Source organism: Medicago sativa, chromosome 8 (assembly GCF_051527215.1).
Source record: "Medicago sativa cultivar Bolivia chromosome 8, Bolivia_mono, whole genome shotgun sequence".
Taxonomy (NCBI): Eukaryota; Viridiplantae; Streptophyta; class Magnoliopsida; order Fabales; family Fabaceae; genus Medicago; species Medicago sativa.
Genome location: NC_140756.1, coordinates 66,497,562 through 66,520,052, shown reverse-complemented (window position 1 = coordinate 66,520,052; position 22,491 = coordinate 66,497,562). Strand labels below are relative to the sequence as shown.

Below are 22,491 nucleotides of genomic sequence, written 5' to 3'. Positions count from 1 at the left end.
TTATACACTGAAATTATTACTGAAACAATAATTATGGTTTAATGGTTTTGATAGTCATGTATGTGAAATCAAGATAATTGTGTAATGGTTTTTAATGAAATTATTATTGTTAGATGGTTTTGAATAATGATTAAGATGTTATACACTGAAATTATTACTGAAACCATAATTATGGTTTAATGGTTTTGACAGTCTTCTATGAGAAACCAAAATAATTGTATAATGGTTTTGCTATGAATATGGTTTCTGTGAGTTGTACTTCAAAACTATTTTGCTGTGGAAATGGTTTCTGTGAGTTGTACTCCAAAACCATTTTGCTGTGGGAATGGTTTTCGTGAGTTGGACTCCAAAACCATTTTGCTGTCGAAATGGTTTCTGTGAGTTGTACTCCAAAACCATTAGATGTACTTAATGGTTTTGAATTTTCTTTTTCATCAATTCACAGCAAGAAACCTTCGCCGGAGAAGACAGAGGAGACGAATCCATCGCAAACGCAACACATACATATTACAAGTTATATTTATACATTGAAAATTATTATTCTATATACACAATGATTAAATCAGTTGAGATTAAGAACCAATTAAACGCTAAACCATTACATAACATTGCTTTGCGTTAACACTTAAATCAAATCCCTAAAATATGGATCTTAAAAAAAACTAAAAAAGCAAGAAAAAACGAAAACGATGCATGCAACGTAATATGAAATGGAAGTTTCCGGCGCCGGAAGATTACAGATCGGAGCGAGCTTTGAAATCTGAAGCGAGTCGAGAAGCGATTGCAGAGTGATACATAGTATCATGAAACGACTCAGTGCCAACGGTCATCTTTCTAAGCTGCTTCGCTTTCTCCTCTGTGAGACCACCGGAGAAGCGCAGATTCGACGCCTTCGCCGCCGGATCTGATTTTGATTTCGGTGCTTTGTTGTCGGAATCGAGTAGATTCGTTCAAATTCGTTTAGATTCGACGGATCTGTTCGGCAAAACTGTTTAGCGCAGGTTCTGATGACATGCCAAACAGCGGGGTCCACCAGTTGGTGGAGGAGGAATTTTGCCGTCACCGTTTGCGTCGAAGTTGTTGAAGACTTTTTTTATAAGGCTGAGAGAAGAATGATGGAGGTGACGGCGGTGGGGAACAGAGTTGACGGCGGTGGAGGAACAGAGTTGGACAGAGGATGGAGGGTGTGGTGGAGGTGGTCGGTTGAGAGAGGAAGAGCTGAAGCTGAAATCTGATGATTGTGATGCAAAACAATGGTAAAGAGCTGAAGCACAAGATCATAACACGTGTCCCTGATCTGACGGTTGTGATATGCTTATGCATGGTGCATAAGGAAGGACTTATGCACCATAACTTTTGCGCTTGTTTTATGTTTTAAACTATTAAGAGCTATACAAAGTTCCTCAAAAAAAACTGAAATTTCTCACGACCTATGTTATTTTTTTTTTCTTTTTTGCAAGTTCTTGTTCTTTCTTTTTATTCCTTCAAATTTAAAAAAACAAAGGTGGCTTCGTATTTGTTTACCGTCGAGAGTGAGAGCAACGGTAAAAAGAGCAGAGGGGAATGGCGATGCAGCGAGGTTCCACGGAGGTAGAGGACGGAAGATGAGAGAAGAACAAAAATTCAGTGTTGCTTCGTAGTTGGTACTCTAGGATCCAATGATTAAGATTGAATGAAAAATGTGATCTGTTGTGGACCAATGGTCCATTTTAGCCGTTCCCAAAATTCTATGCTGGCAAACATCATAATAACAACAAAAATGTCAATTGTATGAAACCTCGTAATATACTTGAAGCACATCTAAAACTATTTGGCTATTGGAAAAAATAATGTCCGAGGACATAACAAGGAGATCAAAAGATTACTTTCCTAAACTTTGCTACAAAGAGTCCACTAGTTTGTGATGTTAATGGATCGAATCGCCGTGTTTTTTGTATGCGGCCGCCCTTGCAAGGCCAATTTCTGGCAGCATCAATCTGTCAATTCTGTAGATTGAAATAAGTGTTGCAAAAACATTAGAGGAACAAACACCTCAAGTATATACAGTGTAGATATATGATCTAATGAGTAATCCTAGGCCAAACTATGCAAATGTTTAGTGTGTAGCTATTATAGACACGGATATCGATCATCTTGAATCCCAATCCATTATGATGAATATGATTCACTGATGAATCCTAATTCATTTTAATGAACCACTATATAAACTTAGTGTATCGGACCACTTTTCTTTTGTAATTTGATTTTTAATTATTTTGAATTTCATATTTGATATACCAACTTATCTATATGTCACTTGATTTTACTTAAAAATTACATTGTTATTGGTAAAATATTTTACTATCCATAATAAGATTTGATTCACGATTTGTGAAACGGGCTTTTGATGATGTTTTTTTTTTAACATTATTTATAAACAATAAAAAGACATAGAATACAAACATGATTGGGTTCAAAAATATGTACCAGGAGCAGCACATGATCCCCTGGTGCTATACCTAAAGCCATAACAGCAGCTCCAGAAGATGCATCAATTCCATATATCTAACACAACACAACCAACCACACTAACCATTCATATTCATTCAATTAGTTTATCTGGCTACCAACTATAAACTGATATAGATGATTTATTTAGACTATATTTTTGTAAAAATAATTAAATAGAGCAACTAAAACTAGTTACAGTGGCACAGCAAGATAATTTACCTTGGAAATTTATGATTTCTTAATTTTTGAAATCATCATCTAATATGATCATCCTTCAAGGGTTGGTGAATCGAATATCCTCTATGCTACTCTTCTGTTTGAATACATGGATTCCACTTTCTATAAGGACTAGGTCAGTGTTTTCACCCCGATACATAATCTCCACGTGGTTCCATTCATCTTCTAAAAGCGCTTCATCCAAATTATCTTCGAATTTCATCTGTTGAAGATCAAAAATATATGTGTGATCTGGTTGAACCACCAAACATGGATCATCGTATCTAAACTTGTGCTTGTTCCTAGAGTTAAGTTCACATTCATTGCCATTGATGAACACGAGGGGGTAGATTGTAGATTCGACAAACAACGAAACGGGAACAAGACAAAGACTTATAGCAGGGAACTTGTTACGAATCCAAAAAGAAATTGACCCTCCGCTACTACAATGCTCGAACCAATCTGGAATTCTTGATCCTGGCAAATAAAACTTGGTACCTCCAGCTTCATGCACTTCCTGTTGGTCATAAAAGTTCATAATAGCAAATTTTAGTACTTTATCATATACTTTATATCATATAAACTAGTACATATAAAAAACAATTAAAAAAACCTGATTAAGAAACATTTCTGTACAAGTCCAAGATTTGCATCCTTGTGCATCAAATATCTTCAAGTTTGGCGCTATTCCTCTAACTTCTCGAAGATATTGGCAATGACTCAAGCAAAGCTCCCTTAACAAATGACATTCTTTAATACATTCTGGCAGAATTGTGAAATCATTACCCGATAAGTTTAACTCTTTCACATTAACAAACCATGTGAGAGCTATTGGAACAAATTCATCTGAGAGATTGCATAATGCAAGGTGAAGAGATTCTACGTTTGAAGACACTTTATCTTCACCCTCATCCAATTTTGGAAATTGCCATCCTTCTGAAACCCAGCTAATTATCTCAACCAGTTTTGGCATGGTCACAATGAAACTTGGTAACTTGAACATTCCACAGCAACGCAGTTGCAATGATTGGAGATGAGTGAGATTTTGAAATGAATTTGGCAATTCTTTAAAGGAAGTTTCCTCCAACACAAGGCTTGTCATATTTTCCATCTTTCCTAATATTTCTGGAAAACTCTCCAGATTTTTGCAAAATGTAAGATCAAGTACTTCAAGGGATATCAATTTGATAGGTGGAAATATCTTAAGCTTACTACAACCTTTCGCGCTCAAGACTTTAAGTTTATCCAATAACCCAACCGATTCATGAATTGTAATTAAATTCTGACAATTTTGAAATGAAAATTGTTCCAAATTTAAGAGAGAAGATGTATCAGGTAGTTCTGTCAAAAAATCTGCTTCGTCAAAATTCAAAATCTTCATATTCAAGAACTTCTGCAAAAAAATAAAATACAAAATAAATAAACAAATGAGAACCAATTGCATGAATAATGTTACAGATGAATGTATTAATTTACATATCAAGGAAATGAAGTCATTAGCTTACCTTCATTAAGTCAGTCAACTTGAGTGACATTAAGTTACTTTTTGGTAACTCGAATATGGCAAGTTTCTTTGGATTAAAATCATATGGAAAATATTCTGAAGGATAATTCCACCATTCCACTACTCTTAAACTATTTGGAAGATGTTTGGGTCCTTTGGAGAAATGGCCACCTTTGATAATAAGTGTTTTTAGGTTTTTCATCTTCTTGAAGGCCGATTCATCCAATTCTACCTCATCATCACACTCCATCAGGTATATGGATTTAATCGCGCTTGTCCCCTTTTAACATACAAAAAAGAAAAAAGATAAGAGCAATTGTGATGCAAGCTTTTAATATAAAAAGGAAAATATAACGATATAGAAGAAAAATAAAGTATCTGCATCAATCACACTCACTGAATTGTCTTCTAAAACTTGAATTATATCTTCGTGAAACCATAATCGACTACGTTTTCCAGGTTCGTCTGGTGATTCCAATCTAACAATTTCCTTAGCCATGTCCCCAATCAAGTCATGTACAATGTACTGACCTGTCCAACTAATCTTTATGAGAGATTTTTCAACCAATACTCCAATATGATATTTCATGCAAGCATCATAATGAGCATAAAGCATATTTTCCATATTTGCCAATTGATACTCTTTTCCTATGTAGATACAAGCCATGTCAAGAAAAACACTTTTCTCATCTTCCTCCAAAGCATCAAAACTTACTTTGAGTATATTTTGGATCTCTTTATTTGGAATGATTTCATATCGATGTAATGCAGATTCCCATTCTTGTATATTCTTTCCAAATAAATTGGAACCAATAACTATCAAAGCCAATGGAAGTCCAGAAGCATAACCTACTGCACGCTTCAAGACATCAAAATAACTAGGATGAAATTCTTCTGTTTTAAAAGCTTTCCATGTAAGCAACCGAAGAGCATCTTCCTCGTTTAACACGTTTACTTCATATGTTCTCTTAACCCCGTGACTTGACAACAAATGTTTGTCCCTAGTTGTAATAATAACTCTGCTTCCAGAACCAAGCCAATCAAATCCTCCAACCAAGGCCTCCAGTTGTTCTATTTTATCAACATCATCTAGAATCAAAAGAACCTTTTTTTGTTGGAGTCTGTGCTTTATTATTGAAATTCCCTGTTTGACACTTGTTAACTTAATTTTCTTTTCTCCAAGGGTTTCTGAAAGAAGAATCTTTTGGAGATGTTGTAACCCGTGTTTATTTGAATTTTCTCTCACATTTTCAAGAAAACACAAAGCTTCAAAGTGATCGGCAATCAGATTATAAACAGCTAGAGCTAGTGTTGTTTTACCTATCCCTCCACTTCCATGGATCCCAATCATGTTTACCTCATCATCGGACCCGATATCAAGAAGTGAATTTATTTCTAGAACTTGAGGCTCTAGTCCAACTGGGTAGTCAGCAACGGGTAAAGCAACACGATTCATCTTCTTGGAAACATGTTCAACAATCTTTCCAATAAACTCGTACTCATATACATCCCTGACAAATCAAAGCAAGTTTTAACGAGACTTATCAAAGATTTTACTACTATGTCCCACAATGTGGGTATCATATTTCAACATATATTACAAAAAATATTCAAATGGAATAAACAAAATAGTGATTTTATCATATTGTGTCATTAAGTATCAATGTATTCACCAACATTATTATAAATATAAAGCAAAATATAATAACTTGACAGTGATAAATGCACCAATACTTGACAAAAGAAATAATAATTAGTATTACATTAAAAATGACATCCATTTTGAGTTTCGTTTTTAAAAAAGTGACACTCATTATGGGACAGATATAATTTCATGTTAGAACTTATAATGATGACAAAACTACATCTGAAGCCCATTAATTAAATTTGAAGTGCCATACAATACAAGTCTTTTAATCGTCATCAAACATACTCTTCTTTCAAACTGTACTTCAAATCTACAATAAAATTGCTGGCTTTATATATGTTGGATTTTGGAGAATTATTTTGTATCCTTTTCTAATTGTATCCTTCCCCCTTTTTTATTCTAATTGTATCCTTTCATCACTTTTATCCTTTGTTGCTACTTACAAATGCTGCTAAAATAACAACATATTGATTGAATTGAGTAGAGAATAAAAAAGTATAACAACAAAGGATAAAATTAGAATAAAAAAAAAGGATAACAACAAAGGATAAAATTAGAATAAAAATGTTATAAATCGTTCTGTTTCATCAACATTCCAAACAATGGAATGAAATATTTATTTCATTTCATTGTGTTCCACTCCGTTCTATTCCACTTTTGTTCTATTCCGCTCCATTAGTTTTAACTTGTCCAATCAGAGCCTAAGTTCTTTCAAACTATATTAAATCCAAAACAAACCCACCCTAAATGTGTTTCCACTATAACAAAACATAATTATATAGAAACAAATATGTAAAAGAAGGTAGTTACCCAATTTTGAAATGCCATCCAGACAAGTTAGACACTTGTTGCAAAGCATTCTTCCATATTTGCAAGTTATTAGCATTGAATCTCTCTGCATGCATAGCTAAAGCTTCACCGTAAGATCCTGTCTGCTTTCGCACATCAGAAGGATCAACATCATAAAAGATTGGCCAAACCAACCTACCCTTCCCCTTAATGCAGTCAAGGATCTTGACAAGTTCATGTAAGCAAAATGAAGAAGAAGCATAGTTCTTAGAGAGCACAATGATGGCAATTCTAGACTCTTCAATTGCCTCTAAAAGTGATGGTGTGATTTCATGTCCTCTTTGAAGCTCTTCATCGTCAATAAAGGTGTGGATTCCCTTGTCAGAAAGAGCTTTGTAGAGATTTCCAGTAAAACCGTAGCGAGTGTCTAAGCCTCTAAAGCTGAGGAACACATCGTAGGTGAATCCATAACTGAAGAAAGAAGAAGATGAAGATGATGATTCTCTCAAAGCCATGTAAAGAAATCAAAGATTGTTTGTGTTTGTGTATTGGAGATCAAAGAAGTGAAAAATAAGAAAATGGCATATTCATTGCGTTAATTAGTGTATTAGCCATATGGGACCTCCTTTTTGACTATGAACATAATATCAGTACGGATGATAATTTAGGACCACATAAATTTCAATCAGCTTGGAATCGACAAGGTGTTTAGCAAACTACAGTAAGTTATACTTTTTAATGAACAAAAATTTACAAATAGTTCGTTTGTAAACTAACCCACTCGTAAAAATACCTCCTTAAAAAAAATAAAAAAATTGTATGAAATTCCTTTGATTTGTCGGGTTATATATCCTAAAAGCTCCCTAAATTAGGGGTAGCCTTTGGGTGATATAGTATTTGGTGACATTGGACAACTACAATATTACAAGTGGTTTTACTCTCTCTCTTTCACAATATTCTTTTGTACACTTGTGACATTGTGGTTGGTCAATGTCACCAAATATTTTTTTTGACAAGTAATGTCACCAAATGTTATGTCACACAAATGTTACCCCTAAATTAGGGTTATTTTATCAGTCATTATAAAATATTAATTATTATTCCAATTTTAGTCTCTATAAAACAGTTATCCATGTTTAGTTGTCATTTTTTATAAAAGGGTGAAATATGTTTTTGATCTCTATAAATATACAAAGTTTCGTTTTAGTCCCTCTACATATTTTCTTTCATTTTTAGTCCCTCAAAAGTTTTTTATCATTGTTTTTGACAAAAACATAACTGCATATGAGTTGTCTTAAAAGTATGGATCAAAAGTGATGATGAAAAACTTTTGAGAGACTAAAAGTAGAATAATTGTTTTAAAGAGACTAAAACGAAAAGTTAATATATTTATAGGAATCAAAAACATATTTAACCCTTTATAAAATTAATATGTTTTTAGTTTTACACATGAGGCTAAAAGCACCACAATTTTGTATAAAAGACAGAGATAAAGTTGTACAAAATCAACTGAGGTTGCATTTAGGAGATGAGGTAAGACTCGCACAACGTGACTAACTTAAGTTTGAGATGGATGTTCATATTTAGTATCTAACAATGTCTTAAATAGAATTAGCTCTGGGTGATAGAAATATGTTTAAAAAAAGTTTAAAAATTGATAACAAGATTTTAATAACTAAAATATTAAGATGTCTTTTTATAAGAAAAATAGTATTAAAGGGAACTAACTTATATATATATATATATATATATATATATATATATATATATATATATATATATATATATATATATAGAGTAATGATATTTTGACATCCATTTGATGACAACTTTGTTGACAACCTTGTTTTTCTCACTTCTTATTGGTCAAAAACAATGGAGAGAGAAAAAGGAAGAGAGAGGATAACAACATCATGTGAGTATGAGAGAGAAAGTTGTCCAAAAGTTGTCAAAAAGTGGTTGTCAAAATATCATTTCTCATATATATAAAAGTTGGTGTCATTTAGTTAACTTTTTTTTTAACCAAATTGTTTGTTTATTTAAATATAGTTTTTTTTGGTTTATCATAAGATCCCTCTATTGGAGATAATCTAAAACATTATCGGATATAAAATGTGAACACCTCTCTCGGATATATATCCTATATATATATATATATATATATATATATATATATATATATATATATATATATATATATATATATATATATATATATAGGGTTATGATAGAAGACACCTTTTATGAAGGTGTCTTTTATCAAGTTACTCTATGAGCATTTGCGAAAAGACACCAACTTACTTTTATGAAGGTGTCTTTTAGCAAAGTTATAACTAAAAAGTGAAAATCACACCTTAAGGTGTGACTTGTTAAAAGACACCACCAAAGGGTGGCTTGTAACAAAACTCTCTCTCTATATATATATATATATATAGTTGATTCCGTTTGTAGTGTTTAGTAAAGTTAATGACTCAACTAACTTATAAAAGATATGTTTAATTAATATTTAATTTTGTCAAGTAAGATTACAATGATAAAATTGAGAGAGAAAATGATAAACTATAACTTAATTGAATTAGCTTATCAAAATAAGCTATAAACAGGAAAAAAATAAGTTATAAACCCATGAAAGAATTTTTTACCGAACACTTGCATCATATTAAAGATTTTTTTTTTTTTTTGAAGAATCATATTAAAGATTTGTTCTTACGCCAATTGAATCATCAACATAGATACAAACCATCAAGAAATTATCTCCATTCTGCTCACATATAGATATGGTTCACGTATGAAATATTAAAAGAAAACCCATTCATCAAGAAATAAACATCAATTTTATTTTTTGTTTCACACTCTTGGTGCTTGTTTTAAATCGTAAAGAGCTGGTGCTTGTTTTAAATCGTAAAGAGCTATACAAAGTTGGTCAAAAAAGTTTTTTTAAAATTTCTCACAACCCATGTTCATTTATTCTTGGGTTAATGGGTCTTTATCCCCTGTAATATAGGTCATTTCCAGTTTTCCCTCCTGTAAATTTTTTTTTTTTATTTACCTCCCTGTAAATTTTTTTGTTTTGATTTACCCCCCTAATAGGCCAAACAAAAACCAATTTTATTTATTTTTCAAGAAATTTTCGTTTTTGTTTGGCTTATTAGAGGGCTAAATCAAAACAAATTTTTTTTTACAAGGGTGTAAATCAAAAAAAAAAAATTACAGTGGGAAAACCGAAAATGACCTATATTATAGGGGGATAAAGACCTATTAACCCTTTATTCTTTGGACAAGTTCTTGTTCTTTCTTTCTTTTCCTTAAAATTTCAAAACCAAAGGTGGCTTTGTCTTTGTTTATTCAAGGGTGGATACAGTAAGAAGGAGGAAATTGTAGAAGCCGAGGGAGCGAGACAATGGAGCAGGTGTCATGGACTTCGGAAAAAGCATCACCGATGAAGATAGCTAGAAATGTCCAAACGCGAGTGAGAAAGCGACATTAACAAGGGCAAAGGAGGGACGACGATGCAACTATTCGGGTTCCACAGAGGTAGAGAACAGAAATTCAATGACTGGAATTGAATGAAAATGTGATCTGTTGTGGACCATGGTCCATTTTAGTCGTTCCCAAGATTCTAGGCTAGCAAACATCATTGATCTGAATGAGTTAAATTTCAATAAAATTAATAACAACAAAATATCCTCTGTATGAAAACTCCTATTATACTTGGAGCACATCTAAAACAATTTGACTATTGGAAAAAATATGTTCTGAGGACGTAACAAGAAGGTCAAATGACTACTTTTCTGAACTTGGCTACAAAGAGTCCACTAGTTTGTGATGTTAATGGGTCAAATCGCCATGTTTTTTGTATGCGGCCACCCTTGCAAGGCCAATTTCTGGCAGCATCTATCTCAGTCAACTCTGTAGAATGAAACAAGTGTGAGGAACAAACACCTCAAGCACATAACGTGTAGATATCATATAGTATGATCCAAGGAGCTACTAGGCCAAACTAAGCAACTAAACTGATTATGCAAGTTAAACAATAGGTTGAGCATGGAGGCATTAGTAATCCAAGAATGAGGATCTATCTTCTACAAGAAAAACATAATACCATTTGACAACAAACAAGCACACTGAACCTGCTAATCACATTAATTAAATTAATAAAAGATATGATTAAATATATTTGTAGTCCATAAAAATTAGGATTGTTCAACCTTAATCCCTATGAAACTTTTACCCATTTTTAATCTCTAAAAAATATAAAATCTGTAGGTTTTTAATTCCCATTGCAGACTAAAAACAGTTTATATATATATATACAAGGACCAAAAATGAAATAAAATTTTGTAGAAACTAAAGTTTTAATTCCCATTGCAGACTAAAAAAATGAAATAAAATTTGTAGAAACTAAAGTTGAAAGACTATTAGAGACAAGAAATATATTAAACTAAAAAACAAGAAATATTTAACACTGGCCATTTCAAATAGGTGAAGCTTCAGACATAATTTTGAATATATGTAAAAAACTTGAAGAATGAAGAAAATCCTACCAGCTGTTATATTTTCCTTCAAGAATTGCTCCACCACGTCTTCATTTTGAGCAATAGTTAAGCTAATCAACAATAAGGTATTTGTTAGAATAAAATCACATTATGTAATTGTGTCGTGCTTTTGTGTGCGTGTATTTAACTGCGTGTAAAAGAGCCTAGATGTTACAGAGAAAAAGGCACCTGCAAGTGCTATAGACAAGTGATCCTCCAACTTTTAGTAGTCTGAAACCGTTGGTTAGAAGATTCAGCTGTAGTGAGATGCAAAAGATGTGTGGGTTAAACGATAATTTATTTAAGACTAAAGGCGTGCATGTAATTAAAGATCAAAATAACAAGTCATTGCCTGAAGAACATGTAAATCATCTGTCCTCTCAGCATCCAGCACACGGCGTTGAAGAGTTATCCAGCCCCATTGTTCAAACTTCTGAACATGTTTAATTGAGCCATCATGAGTGCATTCTGCATCCACAAGGACCTGAATCAAATCCCAACATATGATCAAAATTTTAAGGGTGAAAACTAAGCAAACAAGTATGCGTGATGAATTCAAAATAAAGCGGTACTTACTTTGTCATAGCCATAGCTTGCAATCTCATTTTCAGATGCAGTCTTATATAATTCTCCTTTGGTAAGACCTACAACTCCAGAATGTCGTCCATAATATATGAGTTCAGGAGGGTGAGACTTAGACACCACTTGTGGAGTGCCACACTTCTTTGTTCTTTTCCTCTCTTTCCATGGTCTTCTAGATGTCCACTCCTTGAACACATCCATTCTTTCTTCCAATCTACACTCACCTGCTTAATACTTGATAGAATGAAAACATTTCAAAAATGGCTAATAATTATTAACAACTAAGTATGATATTGGAATTTCAGTATCACATTCCAAGATTAACCATAAAATTAAAATATCAATGTCACAACTTAAACTTTACTTACATGAATCGGAATCAGAACGAAACCCCACAGGAATAACCGAAAATGTTGTTCCATCAGCAACAAAAAGCCGGCATCTATCACCCAGTTTATATTTCTGCAGCATTGTTCTACAGGCTGCCAACCGATGCCTTGCAGCGTCAACTCCAGTTACAGAGCCCGAATCACCAAGAAGGTCAAGCATCATACAAAGTTTAGCACCTAGACATCGCATTTGAAGGAGAATCATTATAATCATGACCTTAGCAAATAAAAAAATATATATACAAAGTTTCTTTTTCAACTGAAAGCATCCCCAAAAAAAAAATGTTCTTTATTTAGTGTTAACTGTCTACACGTGTTCTCCCTGAAATAAATCAAGTCTTGATCGCAAAAACACTTTTTAATCATTGTAATAAACAATAAGAGGTCAGACTATAAAGCAAAGATACTTCACATATGTCAAAGTATTGGTGTCCGACAATGATGTATCTCATAGTATACTTCCCGACACGTACCCAAAAAGTATCCAATAATATTTTAGATCCATTTAAAAAATATTTCCACCAATAGTTCTCAGATACAACTTTGATACTTCTTACCAACTACAGACACAAATGATGTCTAGATACGATACACTTCCGTTACATCATATTAAATACAAACACAAAATTGTATGTTTTTTTGCCACATTCATAGTAGAAAAAAGAACTTCTAATATAGGTGGGAGAAAGATTTGTAACAAAACAAGCATGTTTGGAACCACGACCAACTGGACTTTGAACGCGCTGTCATTGCGCAACTACAAGCTATCCGTACTTATTATTATGATCACAAACTTGAAAACAAACCTACTTGCTATTGCTACGATTACGAGTACATTTTTTTAAATTGTGATCGTCATAGGGTGACTATTGATATGTTTACGTACTTATAAGCAATCAGCACATATAATCTCTATTCACAAACTTGTTAAGGTATCTTGGCCGTATCCTATCTTAATTTTTAAAATTTGTCGTATCCATATATCCGTGTTATATTGTATAAGTGTTGTACTACATATCCGTGCTTGTTAGAGGAAAGAAATATATACCAGGAGCAGCACATAGATCCAACACATGATCCCCTGGTTCAATACCTAAAGCCATAACAGCAGCTCCAGAAGATGCATCAATTCCATATATCTTATACAACACAACCAACCATAATCAATAACAAAAATTATCTAAGCATAAAAAATGTTTCAATTTCAATTCAAAATAGCTCATTCATTCACTGACCTTTCCTTCTTGATATGCCTTAGTGCTGGCAATTTGAATATTGGGTGGAAGAGTGTAAAAATCTGGCAACCAATCCAATTTTTGGGGTTTACATTTAACTTCTGATTCAATTTCTTCAATACAATCTTCGAAACCGGGTTTTAACCTTTCACCGACAATCAAAAAAGTAGTAAGAACTAAGAATTGAAGAAGTGAAAGAGGACGAAAGCGTGAAGAGTGAAATGTGAAAATTACCGAATGTATCGTGGAGTGGAATCAATTGAAGTGTAAATGGATGGGTCGATCCCGTTGGATTCTAAGAACTGAAGAAAAGCTTCTGGTAGTGCCGCCGTTAAGGCGCCGTGTTCCATTGTGGATTGAGGGCGATCGGTGTTGTCCGGCGAGAGTTATGTGATTTTGTTTGGTCGTTCAGGGAGGTAATTGAGGTTGAGACTTGAGAGCAACATTGGGATGGCAAATTGGTCATCCCGCCTTGTTTAGGTCGGTCCCACTTAAGTCCGCCAAAAACAAAATCAGATTAAATATGATTGGTTCAGCTTTTACCATAATTGATTCTCGATAAAAGTGAATTGAATGAATAGTGATTTATGTTTCGATGTACTCCCTCCGGTCCTATATATAAGAAACAATTGACTTTTTAGATACATTTGATAATTGATGTATCTAGTGTAGAATATAGATCAAATACATCAATTAAAACAACATAAAATCAGTTAAAATCAGTTCTTGAACAACAATAAAGTAGATCTATCAATGAATTCAATGTTAAAATCAGTTGTAAAAGTCAAAAGCTACAAATTATAACTTCAAGTAGAATCAATTCTACAAACAAAATTAATTCTACTTTGAGTATGTGTTTGGAATACCAGTGCAAAGCTAAAAAAACACATCTAAGCAAAAGCTGAAATTTCCAGCTTCATAAAGTCACGCTAAAAGTGACATTGGGAAGCGTGCACCGTGAAAAAAAGGTGAAACCAAAAACTGCTTAAATCATCAAAACAACATAAAATCAATTCTACAAACATCTAGAATCACTTTTGGCCCTTTAAAATTTAAACCATTCACATGCCTAGTCTAGTGGCAGAACAAGTTAATCGACCCATAAATTTGAATTATGATGAGTTATTAGGTCGCTTTACCTTAAGTTTTGTCTGAATCATTAAAAAAATAAGCTAGTAAGTTGAAGAGTTGGTGTGTTGTCCTCAGGCCCGGCCTTAAGGGAGTGCATGGTGCTCTACCAGACCGGACCTCCAAATGTTAGGTGTAACACCCCGTTTTCCCAACTTAAAAATTTCATAAAAATTATCAGAGTTTATCATCATAACGGAGCATCACATACAACATTTCCAACAATTATAGTAATAGGAATACTATTTATTTAAGCAACCTGTCTTTATAAAATTCAATAATCAATGCAGCGGAATTTAGTTTACATCATCTCATAAAATCCTTGACATTAAAAGGCCACAACTTAACATCTCAATTAGTCTTCATAAAATACTTCAACATTATTAAATAAAATACGTAACAAGGAAAAACAAGCATCAGACAATCCCCATCCCGTTACGTATCAGGGCATCCTAGACACGATGTGAGGAGTCTACTCACGAACACAGCTAGTCCCGGTTACCTGCAAGTTACTCATACGAAGGGCAACATTTTCAAGCAGAAGGGGTGAGATTTCACATTCATTAATTAACAAATAATAATTCATAAAAAGATAACCAACAGCATATATCTAACATTAATATCATCATTTTAACATCATTTAACAAAGCTAAGTAGTCAACAACTTCATAGTTACCAAAAGCAACATATTCATTCTCATAACTCATCATTTATATCATTTATTAACGTTAGGACAGCAACAACAACGGCAAGACAGCAACATCATCACATCATTCATCATTTATTATAAGTTATGATGACTAGACAATGCAACAACAACTCCAACAACAACTTAGACAACTTCAACATGCATGTGGTACCACCAGGGCATTAAGCCCCCATCGCTAAGGTCATATTTGGACATGTCGGGCATTAATCCCCCATAGCTAAGGTCATAAAAACCTGTCGGGCATTAAGCCCCCATCGCTGACTATGCATCAACTCGACTCTAAATGCAACAACTTCATTTTTCATGTTAAATTCATTAATAATTACTCACAAGGATTTCATCACATCAAACAACATCTACTGGAACAACAATTCAATCAACAACATATTTCATTTATACATCAGAACCTATTCCAACAAGGAAACAAGTCAAAACTTCAACAATTTGCGAAACAACAGGTCTGTACTGCACTAACTCGCAGTGGCGAGCTAAACTACTCGCAATGGCGAGTTCATCAGGGGAACTCGCAGTTACGCATAACATTACTCGTAGTTGCGAGTTAAGGGGTTACTCGCAGTTGCGAGTGGGAACGCTCGCAGTTGCGAGCGATGACAGAACAGGGTTCTGTCGCAGCTCTGCAACACATCTCAGTCATCCAATTCTCACTACCCAGGTCCCAAATTCATTATAGATCAACATCGAAACGTTTTCTATGACTAATTAACATCTTTCTACATCAAACTACATCAAAGTTCACTTAATTCTTCCACTTTTAATGATTTTTGACCTAATCCCAATCCCTCAAACCTATAACAACTGACCACTTCCTATGAATGTTAATAATGAGAGTTAGTCCCACCCTTACATTAGATTATCTTTCTAAAATCCAACAGCCGCGTTCTTCGTTCTCAGGGTTCTCTTTGACTTCTCTTCTTTCTCTCCTCTTTTCTCAGTTGTACGCGTTCTAATTTTTCTTTCTCACTTACAGATTTTATTCTTTCCCTAATTGCTCTTCTCACCACAATCCTACTCTTTCCCCTATTAATTATTTCTACTAATAATAATATTTCTCCCCCACTTAAGAATAATACTTATATTATCAACTATTATCATATATTCCACCAACAATAATAGTAATAATAATATTCTAACAAAATGCAATAATTCACTCAAATAATAATTATGAAAAAGTGGGCGTTACAACTCTCCCCCATTTAGAATATTTACGTCCTCGTAAATGTACCTTGTTCAAACAACTCTGGGTAAGATTCTCGCATCTTACTCTCTAATTCCCACGTCAAACTTTCACCAGCTGCTCCTTCCCAAACGACTTTCACAAGAGATATTTCCTTGCCTCTCAGCCTCTTCACTTCACGATCTTCTATCCTTACTGGTAAGGTCTCGATGGTAAGGTTGTCCCTTACTTGCATATCACATGGGATGGATCCGGCACATACTTCCAAAGTTGCGATACATGGAACACATCATGCAAGTTCGAAAATGTGGTGGCAAACCCACCCTATAAGCAACCGTTCCAATCCTTTCTGAAATCTGATACGGACCAATAAATCTCGGAGTCAACTTCTTTGACTTCAATGCACGTCCAACACCCATCACCGGAGTGACTCTCAAAAACACATGGTCTCCTTCTTGGAACTCAAGATCCTTTCTGCGCTTATCATGATAACTTTTCTGCCTATCCTGTGACTCTTTCATCTTGTTTCTAATTAACTTCACCTTCTCGGTAGTCTGTTGGACAATTTCTGGTCCCAATACCACACTCTCACCTGTTTCAAACCAACACAGCGGAGTCCTACACCTCCGACCATACAAAGCCTCGAAAGGTGTCATTCCAATACTAGCATGGTGACTGTTGTTGTAAGTGAACTCTATCAGAGGTAGATAACTATCCCAAGTTCGACCTTGCTCAAGCACACAAACCCTCAATAAATCTTCCAGCGACTGAATTGTCCTTTCCGACTGTCCATCTGTCTGCGGGTGGTACGCTGAACTCAACTTCAAATTAGTACCCAAAGCCTCATGCAAACTCTTCCAGAACCTCGATGTAAACCTCGGATCTCTATCCGACACAATGCTCGATGGGACACCATGTAGCTTCACAACATCTCTAATATAAATCTCTGCTAACTGGGACACAGGAAAAGTAATATTAATTGGAATGAAATGAGCCGACTTCGTCAATCTATCCACAATCACCCAAATTGCATCATTCCCTTTGTTTGTATTCGGCAAACTCATCACAAAATCCATGGATATACTGTCCCATTTCCATTCCGGAATCTCTAGCGGTGTCAATAACCCAGCAGGTTTCTGATGCTCAACTTTCGACTTCTGACAAGTCAAACATGCATACACGAATTGTGCCACGTTGCACTTCAAACCAGACCACCAAAACATTTTCTTCAAATCTTGATACATTTTAGCAGCTCCCGGATGAATACTCAAACTGCTTCTATGGCCTTCTTCAAGGATCATCTTCTTCATCTCATCATTATCAGGAATACAAATTCTTCCTCGAAACCTCAACACTCCTTGCTCATCAACCTTAAAGTCACTGTCTACAGCAGGATCGCTTGCAACCATTAAATCTACCAACTTCACATCTACTTTCTGCGCCTCTCTGATACTATCCAGAAATTCATTGTTGATTTTCAACATCCCCAATTTCACACTCTTTGGCGACACTTAACAAACCAAACTCATGTCTCTGAACTGTTCAAGCAATTCCATCTCTTTAACCATCATCGCCGACAAGAGTAAAGTCTTCCGACTCGATGCATCTGCAACAACATTAGCTTTTCCAGGATGATAATTCAACCCAAAATCATAGTCTTTTAGTAACTCGAGTCATCTTATCTGCCTCATGTTCAACTCCTTTTGATCAAATAAATATTTCAGACTTTTATGATCACTAAACACCTCAAATCTGGAACCGTACAAATAGTGTCTCCAAATTTTCAACACAAAAACCACAGCAGCCAACTCTAAATCATGTGTAGGATAGTTCTTCTCATGTATCCTCAACTGTCTCGAAGCATAAGCTACTACCTTGCCATCTTGCATAAGCACACCACCTAAGCCCAACTTGGACGCATCACAATACACCACAAAAGGTTCATCAGGTTTTGGCAAAATTAAAACTGGAGCCGTCGTCAAACGTTTCTTCAACTCATTAAAACTGTTCTCACACTGAACATCCCACACAAAGGTTTTGCCTTTACACGTCAACTGTGTTAACGGAAATGCTAACTTAGAAAATCCTTCTATAAATCTTCGGTAATAACCTGCTAGCCCCAAAAAGCTTCTAACTTCGGTAACTGACTTTGGAGTCTCCCATCTTGATACTGCATCAACTTTGGATGGATCTACTGCAATACCACTACTAGAGATAATATGGCCAAGAAAACTTACTTCTTTCAACCAGAATTCACATTTAGATAACTTGGCATATAACTTCTTTTCTTTCAATACTTGCAGGACGATCTTCAAATGTTCAGCATGTTCTTCTTCAGACTTCGAATATATCAAAATATCATCTATGAATACAACCACAAAACGATTCAAATAGTCATGAAAAATGCGATTCATGTACTCCATAAACACACCTGGTGCGTTAGATACTCCGAACGGCATTACAGAATATTCATAATGTCTGTAACTCGTCCTAAAGGCCGTCTTCTGAATATCTTCATCCTTCACTTTAATCTGATGATAACCTGACCTCAAGTCAATTTTGCTAAATACACGTGCACCCACTAGTTGATCCATCAAATCATCAATTTTGGGGAGGGGGTATCTATTCTTTATCGTTACTTTGTTCAACTGACGATAGTCAATGCACAATCTCATACTTCCATCCTTCTTCTTTACTAGCAACACTGGTGCTCCCCAAGATGATACACTTGGTCATATAAACTTCTTGTCTAACAATTCTTCTAACTGCTTCTTTAATTCTGCTAACTCCGAAGCGGACATACGATAAGGCGTCATAGACACAGGCTTCGTTCCTGGAACAAGATCAATAGTAAATTCGACTTCTCTCTCTGGCGGCACGTCAGGAATTTCATCAGGAAATACTTCTGGAAATTCACACACAACTTGCAACTTATCAATCTTCGCCTGGTTCTCAATGGACAAGGACGCCATAAAAGAAAACAATTGACTTCCATCAAGCATCAGATGCTTTAACTACTTAGTAGTTATAAATTTGGTCTCTGCTTCCTCTTCTGGAGAAGAAAACCGCACCGTCTTGTTGAAACAATTTATGTGAGCGTAATTATACTCTAACCAATTCATACCAAGAATTACATCCATTCCTTTCAATGGCAAACAAATTAGATCCATAGGAAAATCTCTACCAAACATAGACAAAGGACAACTCAAACATACTCGAGAGGTAGTTACCGAACCATTAGATGAGGTTTCGACAACCATCTCTCCATTCATCGGTGACACATCAAGAGTCAACCTCGAAGCACAATCAGTAGCAATAAAACAATGCGTGGCACCAGTATCTATGATAGCAATTAAAGGAATATTATTAATGAAACAAGTACCTCTGATCAAACGATCCTCACTAGCTGTCTGAGTACCAGCTAAAGCAAACACTTTACCCTTGGCCGGGGCCTTCTTTGGTTCAGTACACTGAGCAGAAATGTGCCCCTTTCCACCACAATTGAAACAAATAATGTCGTCGTGCTTGCATTCTGAAACTGTATGCCCCTTGACGCCACAACGGAAGCACCCTTTTACCTCATTAGCATCACAAGCATTACTCTTGTGACCTTTTTCTCCACATTTGAAACAAACAATCCCAGCAGGAGTCTCATTCTTCTTAGGTCTTCCCTCATCATTCACCCTTTTCTTGCCCTTATCAGCTGGAGCACTATAAGGCTTCCCACGATTCTGTTGTTGCTTACCCCTCCTCTCAGTCATAATCTTATAATGAGCCTTTGAATCATCTTCATAGATTCTACATCTGCTCACCAAAGCAGAAAAGTCACGGATTTGTTGGTAACCAATGGCTCGCTTAATATCAGCACGCAAACCATTCTCAAACTTGATACACTTAGAAAACTCAGCATTGTCTCCGGTTTAGTGTGGATAGAACTGAGCCAGCTCCACAAACTTCGCTGCATACTCTGTCACCGACATATTTCCTTGCTTCAGCTCAAGAAACTCGACCTCTTTCCTTCCGCGAACATCTTCAGGAAAATATCTGTTTAGGAACTCTTCCCTAAACACAGCCCAAGTAATAACCGCATCGTTCTGCTCTAGGGTAGGTTGAACGCTCACCCACCAGTCATCAGCTTCATCGGCCAGCATGTGCGTACCAAAACGCACCTTCTGATCATCAGTACATTCCATAACTCTGAAAATTCTTTCAACCTCTTTGAGCCAAGTCTGTGCTCCATTAGGGTCGTACCTTCCTTTGAAAGTAGGAGGATGATTCCTCAGAAAGGTCTCCAACATTCTCACATCAGCATTAACACCAGCACCAACATTTGGATGTTGTCCCACAGCTTGGGCTACAGCTTCCAAAGCAGCAGCAATCGCAACATCATTTCTTCCAGCCATTCTAGTCCTCTTATAACAGATAAGGTTTGCAGCCTCCAGGTCTCTACTCTGCGCAACACACAACAATTAAAATAACATAATAGTGGTATTCCAACTGCTAAAAGACACAACTCGACTCTCTACTTGGCCGGACGGACCGACCTGCTCTGATACCAATTGTAACACCCCGTTTTCCCAACTTAAAAATTTCATAAAAATTATCAGAGTTTATCATCATAACGGAGAATCACATACAACATTTCCAACAATTATAGTAATAGAAATACTATTTATTTAAGCAACCTGTCTTTATAAAATTCAATAATCAATGCAGCGGAATTTAGTTTACATCATCTCATAAAATCCTTGGCATTAAAAGGCCACAACTTAACATCTCAATTAGTCTTCATAAAATACTTCAACATTATTAAATAAAATACGTAACAAGGAAAAACAAGCATCAGACAATCCCCATCCCGTTACGTATCAGAGCATCCTAGACACGATGTGAGGAGTCTACTCACGAACACAGCTAGTCCTGGTTACCTGCAAGTTACCCATACGAAGGGCAACATTTTCAAGCAGAAGGGGTGAGATTTCACATTCATTAATTAACAAATAGTAATTCATAAAAAGATAACCAACAACATATATCTAACATTAATATCATCATTTTAACATCGTTTAACAAAGCTAAGTAGTCAACAACTTCATAGTTACCAAAAGCAACATATTCATTCTCATAACTCATCATTTATATCATTTATTAACGTTAGGACAGCAACAACAACGGCAAGACAGCAACATCATCACATCATTCATCATTTATTATAAGTTATGATGACTCTACAATGCAACGACAACTCCAACAACAACTTAGACAACTTCAACATGCATGTGGTACCACCAGGGCATTAAGCCCCCATCACTAAGGTCATATTTGGACCTGTCGGGCATTAAGCCCCCATCGCTAAGGTCATAAGAACCTGTCGGGCACTAAGCCCCCATCGCTGACTATGCATCAACTCGACTCTAAATGCAACAACTTCATTTTTCATGTTAAATTCATTAATAATTACTCACAAGGATTTCATCACATCAAACATCATCTACTGGAACAACAATTCAATCAACAACATATTTCATTTATACATTAGAACCTATTCCATCAAGGAAACAAGTCAAAACTTCAACAATTTGCGAAACAGCAGGTCTATACTGAACTAACTAGCAGCGGCGAGCTAAACTACTTGCAATGGCGAGTTCGTCAGGGGAACTCGCAGTTACGCATAACATTACTCGCAGTTGCGAGCTAAGGGGTTACTCGCAGTTGCGAGTGGGAACGCTCGCAGTTGCGAGCGATGACAGAACAGGGTTCTGTCGCAGCTCTGCAACACATCTCAGTCATCCAATTCTCACTACCCAGGCCCCAAATTCATTATAGATCAATATCGAAACGTTTTCTATGACTAGTTAACATCTTTCTACATCAAACTACATCAAAGTTCACTTAATTCTTCCACTTTTAATGATTTTTGACCTAATCCCAATCCCTCAAACCTACAACAATTGACCACTTTCTATGAATCAAAACTTGTTAATAATGAGAGTTAGTCCCACCCTTACCTTAGATTATCTTTCTGAAATCCAACAGCCGCGTTCTTCGTTCTCAGGGTTCTCTCTGACTTC

The 22,491-nt window shown here is 35.4% G+C and overlaps 2 protein-coding genes and 1 pseudogene across 4 annotated transcripts; all 3 read right to left on the bottom strand.

Moving 5' to 3' along the window:
- Positions 1 to 1,665: 1,665 nt before the first annotated feature.
- LOC146900684 (TMV resistance protein N-like) lies at positions 1,666 to 7,210 on the bottom strand. 2 transcript variants are annotated; one of them, XM_085738491.1, is made up of 7 exons: positions 6,669 to 7,210; positions 4,608 to 5,721; positions 4,212 to 4,490; positions 3,320 to 4,099; positions 2,710 to 3,223; positions 2,467 to 2,567; positions 1,666 to 1,985 (listed from the first exon to the last, which is right to left on the bottom strand). In XM_085738491.1, exons 1-5 carry the CDS (start codon positions 7,160 to 7,162, stop codon positions 2,765 to 2,767), a joined length of 3,126 nt encoding a protein of 1,041 aa, XP_085594617.1. In that variant the 5' UTR covers positions 7,163 to 7,210; the 3' UTR covers positions 1,666 to 1,985; positions 2,467 to 2,567; positions 2,710 to 2,764. The 2 variants fall into 2 exon arrangements, with proteins under 2 accessions (XP_085594617.1, XP_085594616.1); XM_085738490.1 differs by having other exon boundaries at positions 2,467 to 2,544.
- Positions 7,211 to 10,284: 3,074 nt separating this feature from the next.
- LOC146900683 (S-adenosyl-L-methionine-dependent methyltransferases superfamily protein) lies at positions 10,285 to 13,790 on the bottom strand. Of its 2 annotated transcripts, none has more exons than XM_085738492.1 (9): positions 13,623 to 13,790; positions 13,389 to 13,533; positions 13,202 to 13,292; positions 12,133 to 12,330; positions 11,759 to 11,991; positions 11,535 to 11,666; positions 11,372 to 11,439; positions 11,192 to 11,253; positions 10,285 to 10,556 (listed from the first exon to the last, which is right to left on the bottom strand). In XM_085738492.1, exons 1-9 carry the CDS (start codon positions 13,736 to 13,738, stop codon positions 10,423 to 10,425), a joined length of 1,179 nt encoding a protein of 392 aa, XP_085594618.1. In that variant the 5' UTR covers positions 13,739 to 13,790; the 3' UTR covers positions 10,285 to 10,422. The 2 variants fall into 2 exon arrangements, with proteins under 2 accessions (XP_085594618.1, XP_085594619.1); XM_085738493.1 differs by having other exon boundaries at positions 11,759 to 11,988.
- Positions 13,791 to 15,618: 1,828 nt separating this feature from the next.
- LOC146900682 (uncharacterized) lies at positions 15,619 to 20,823 on the bottom strand (annotated as a pseudogene).
- Positions 20,824 to 22,491: the final 1,668 nt, after the last annotated feature.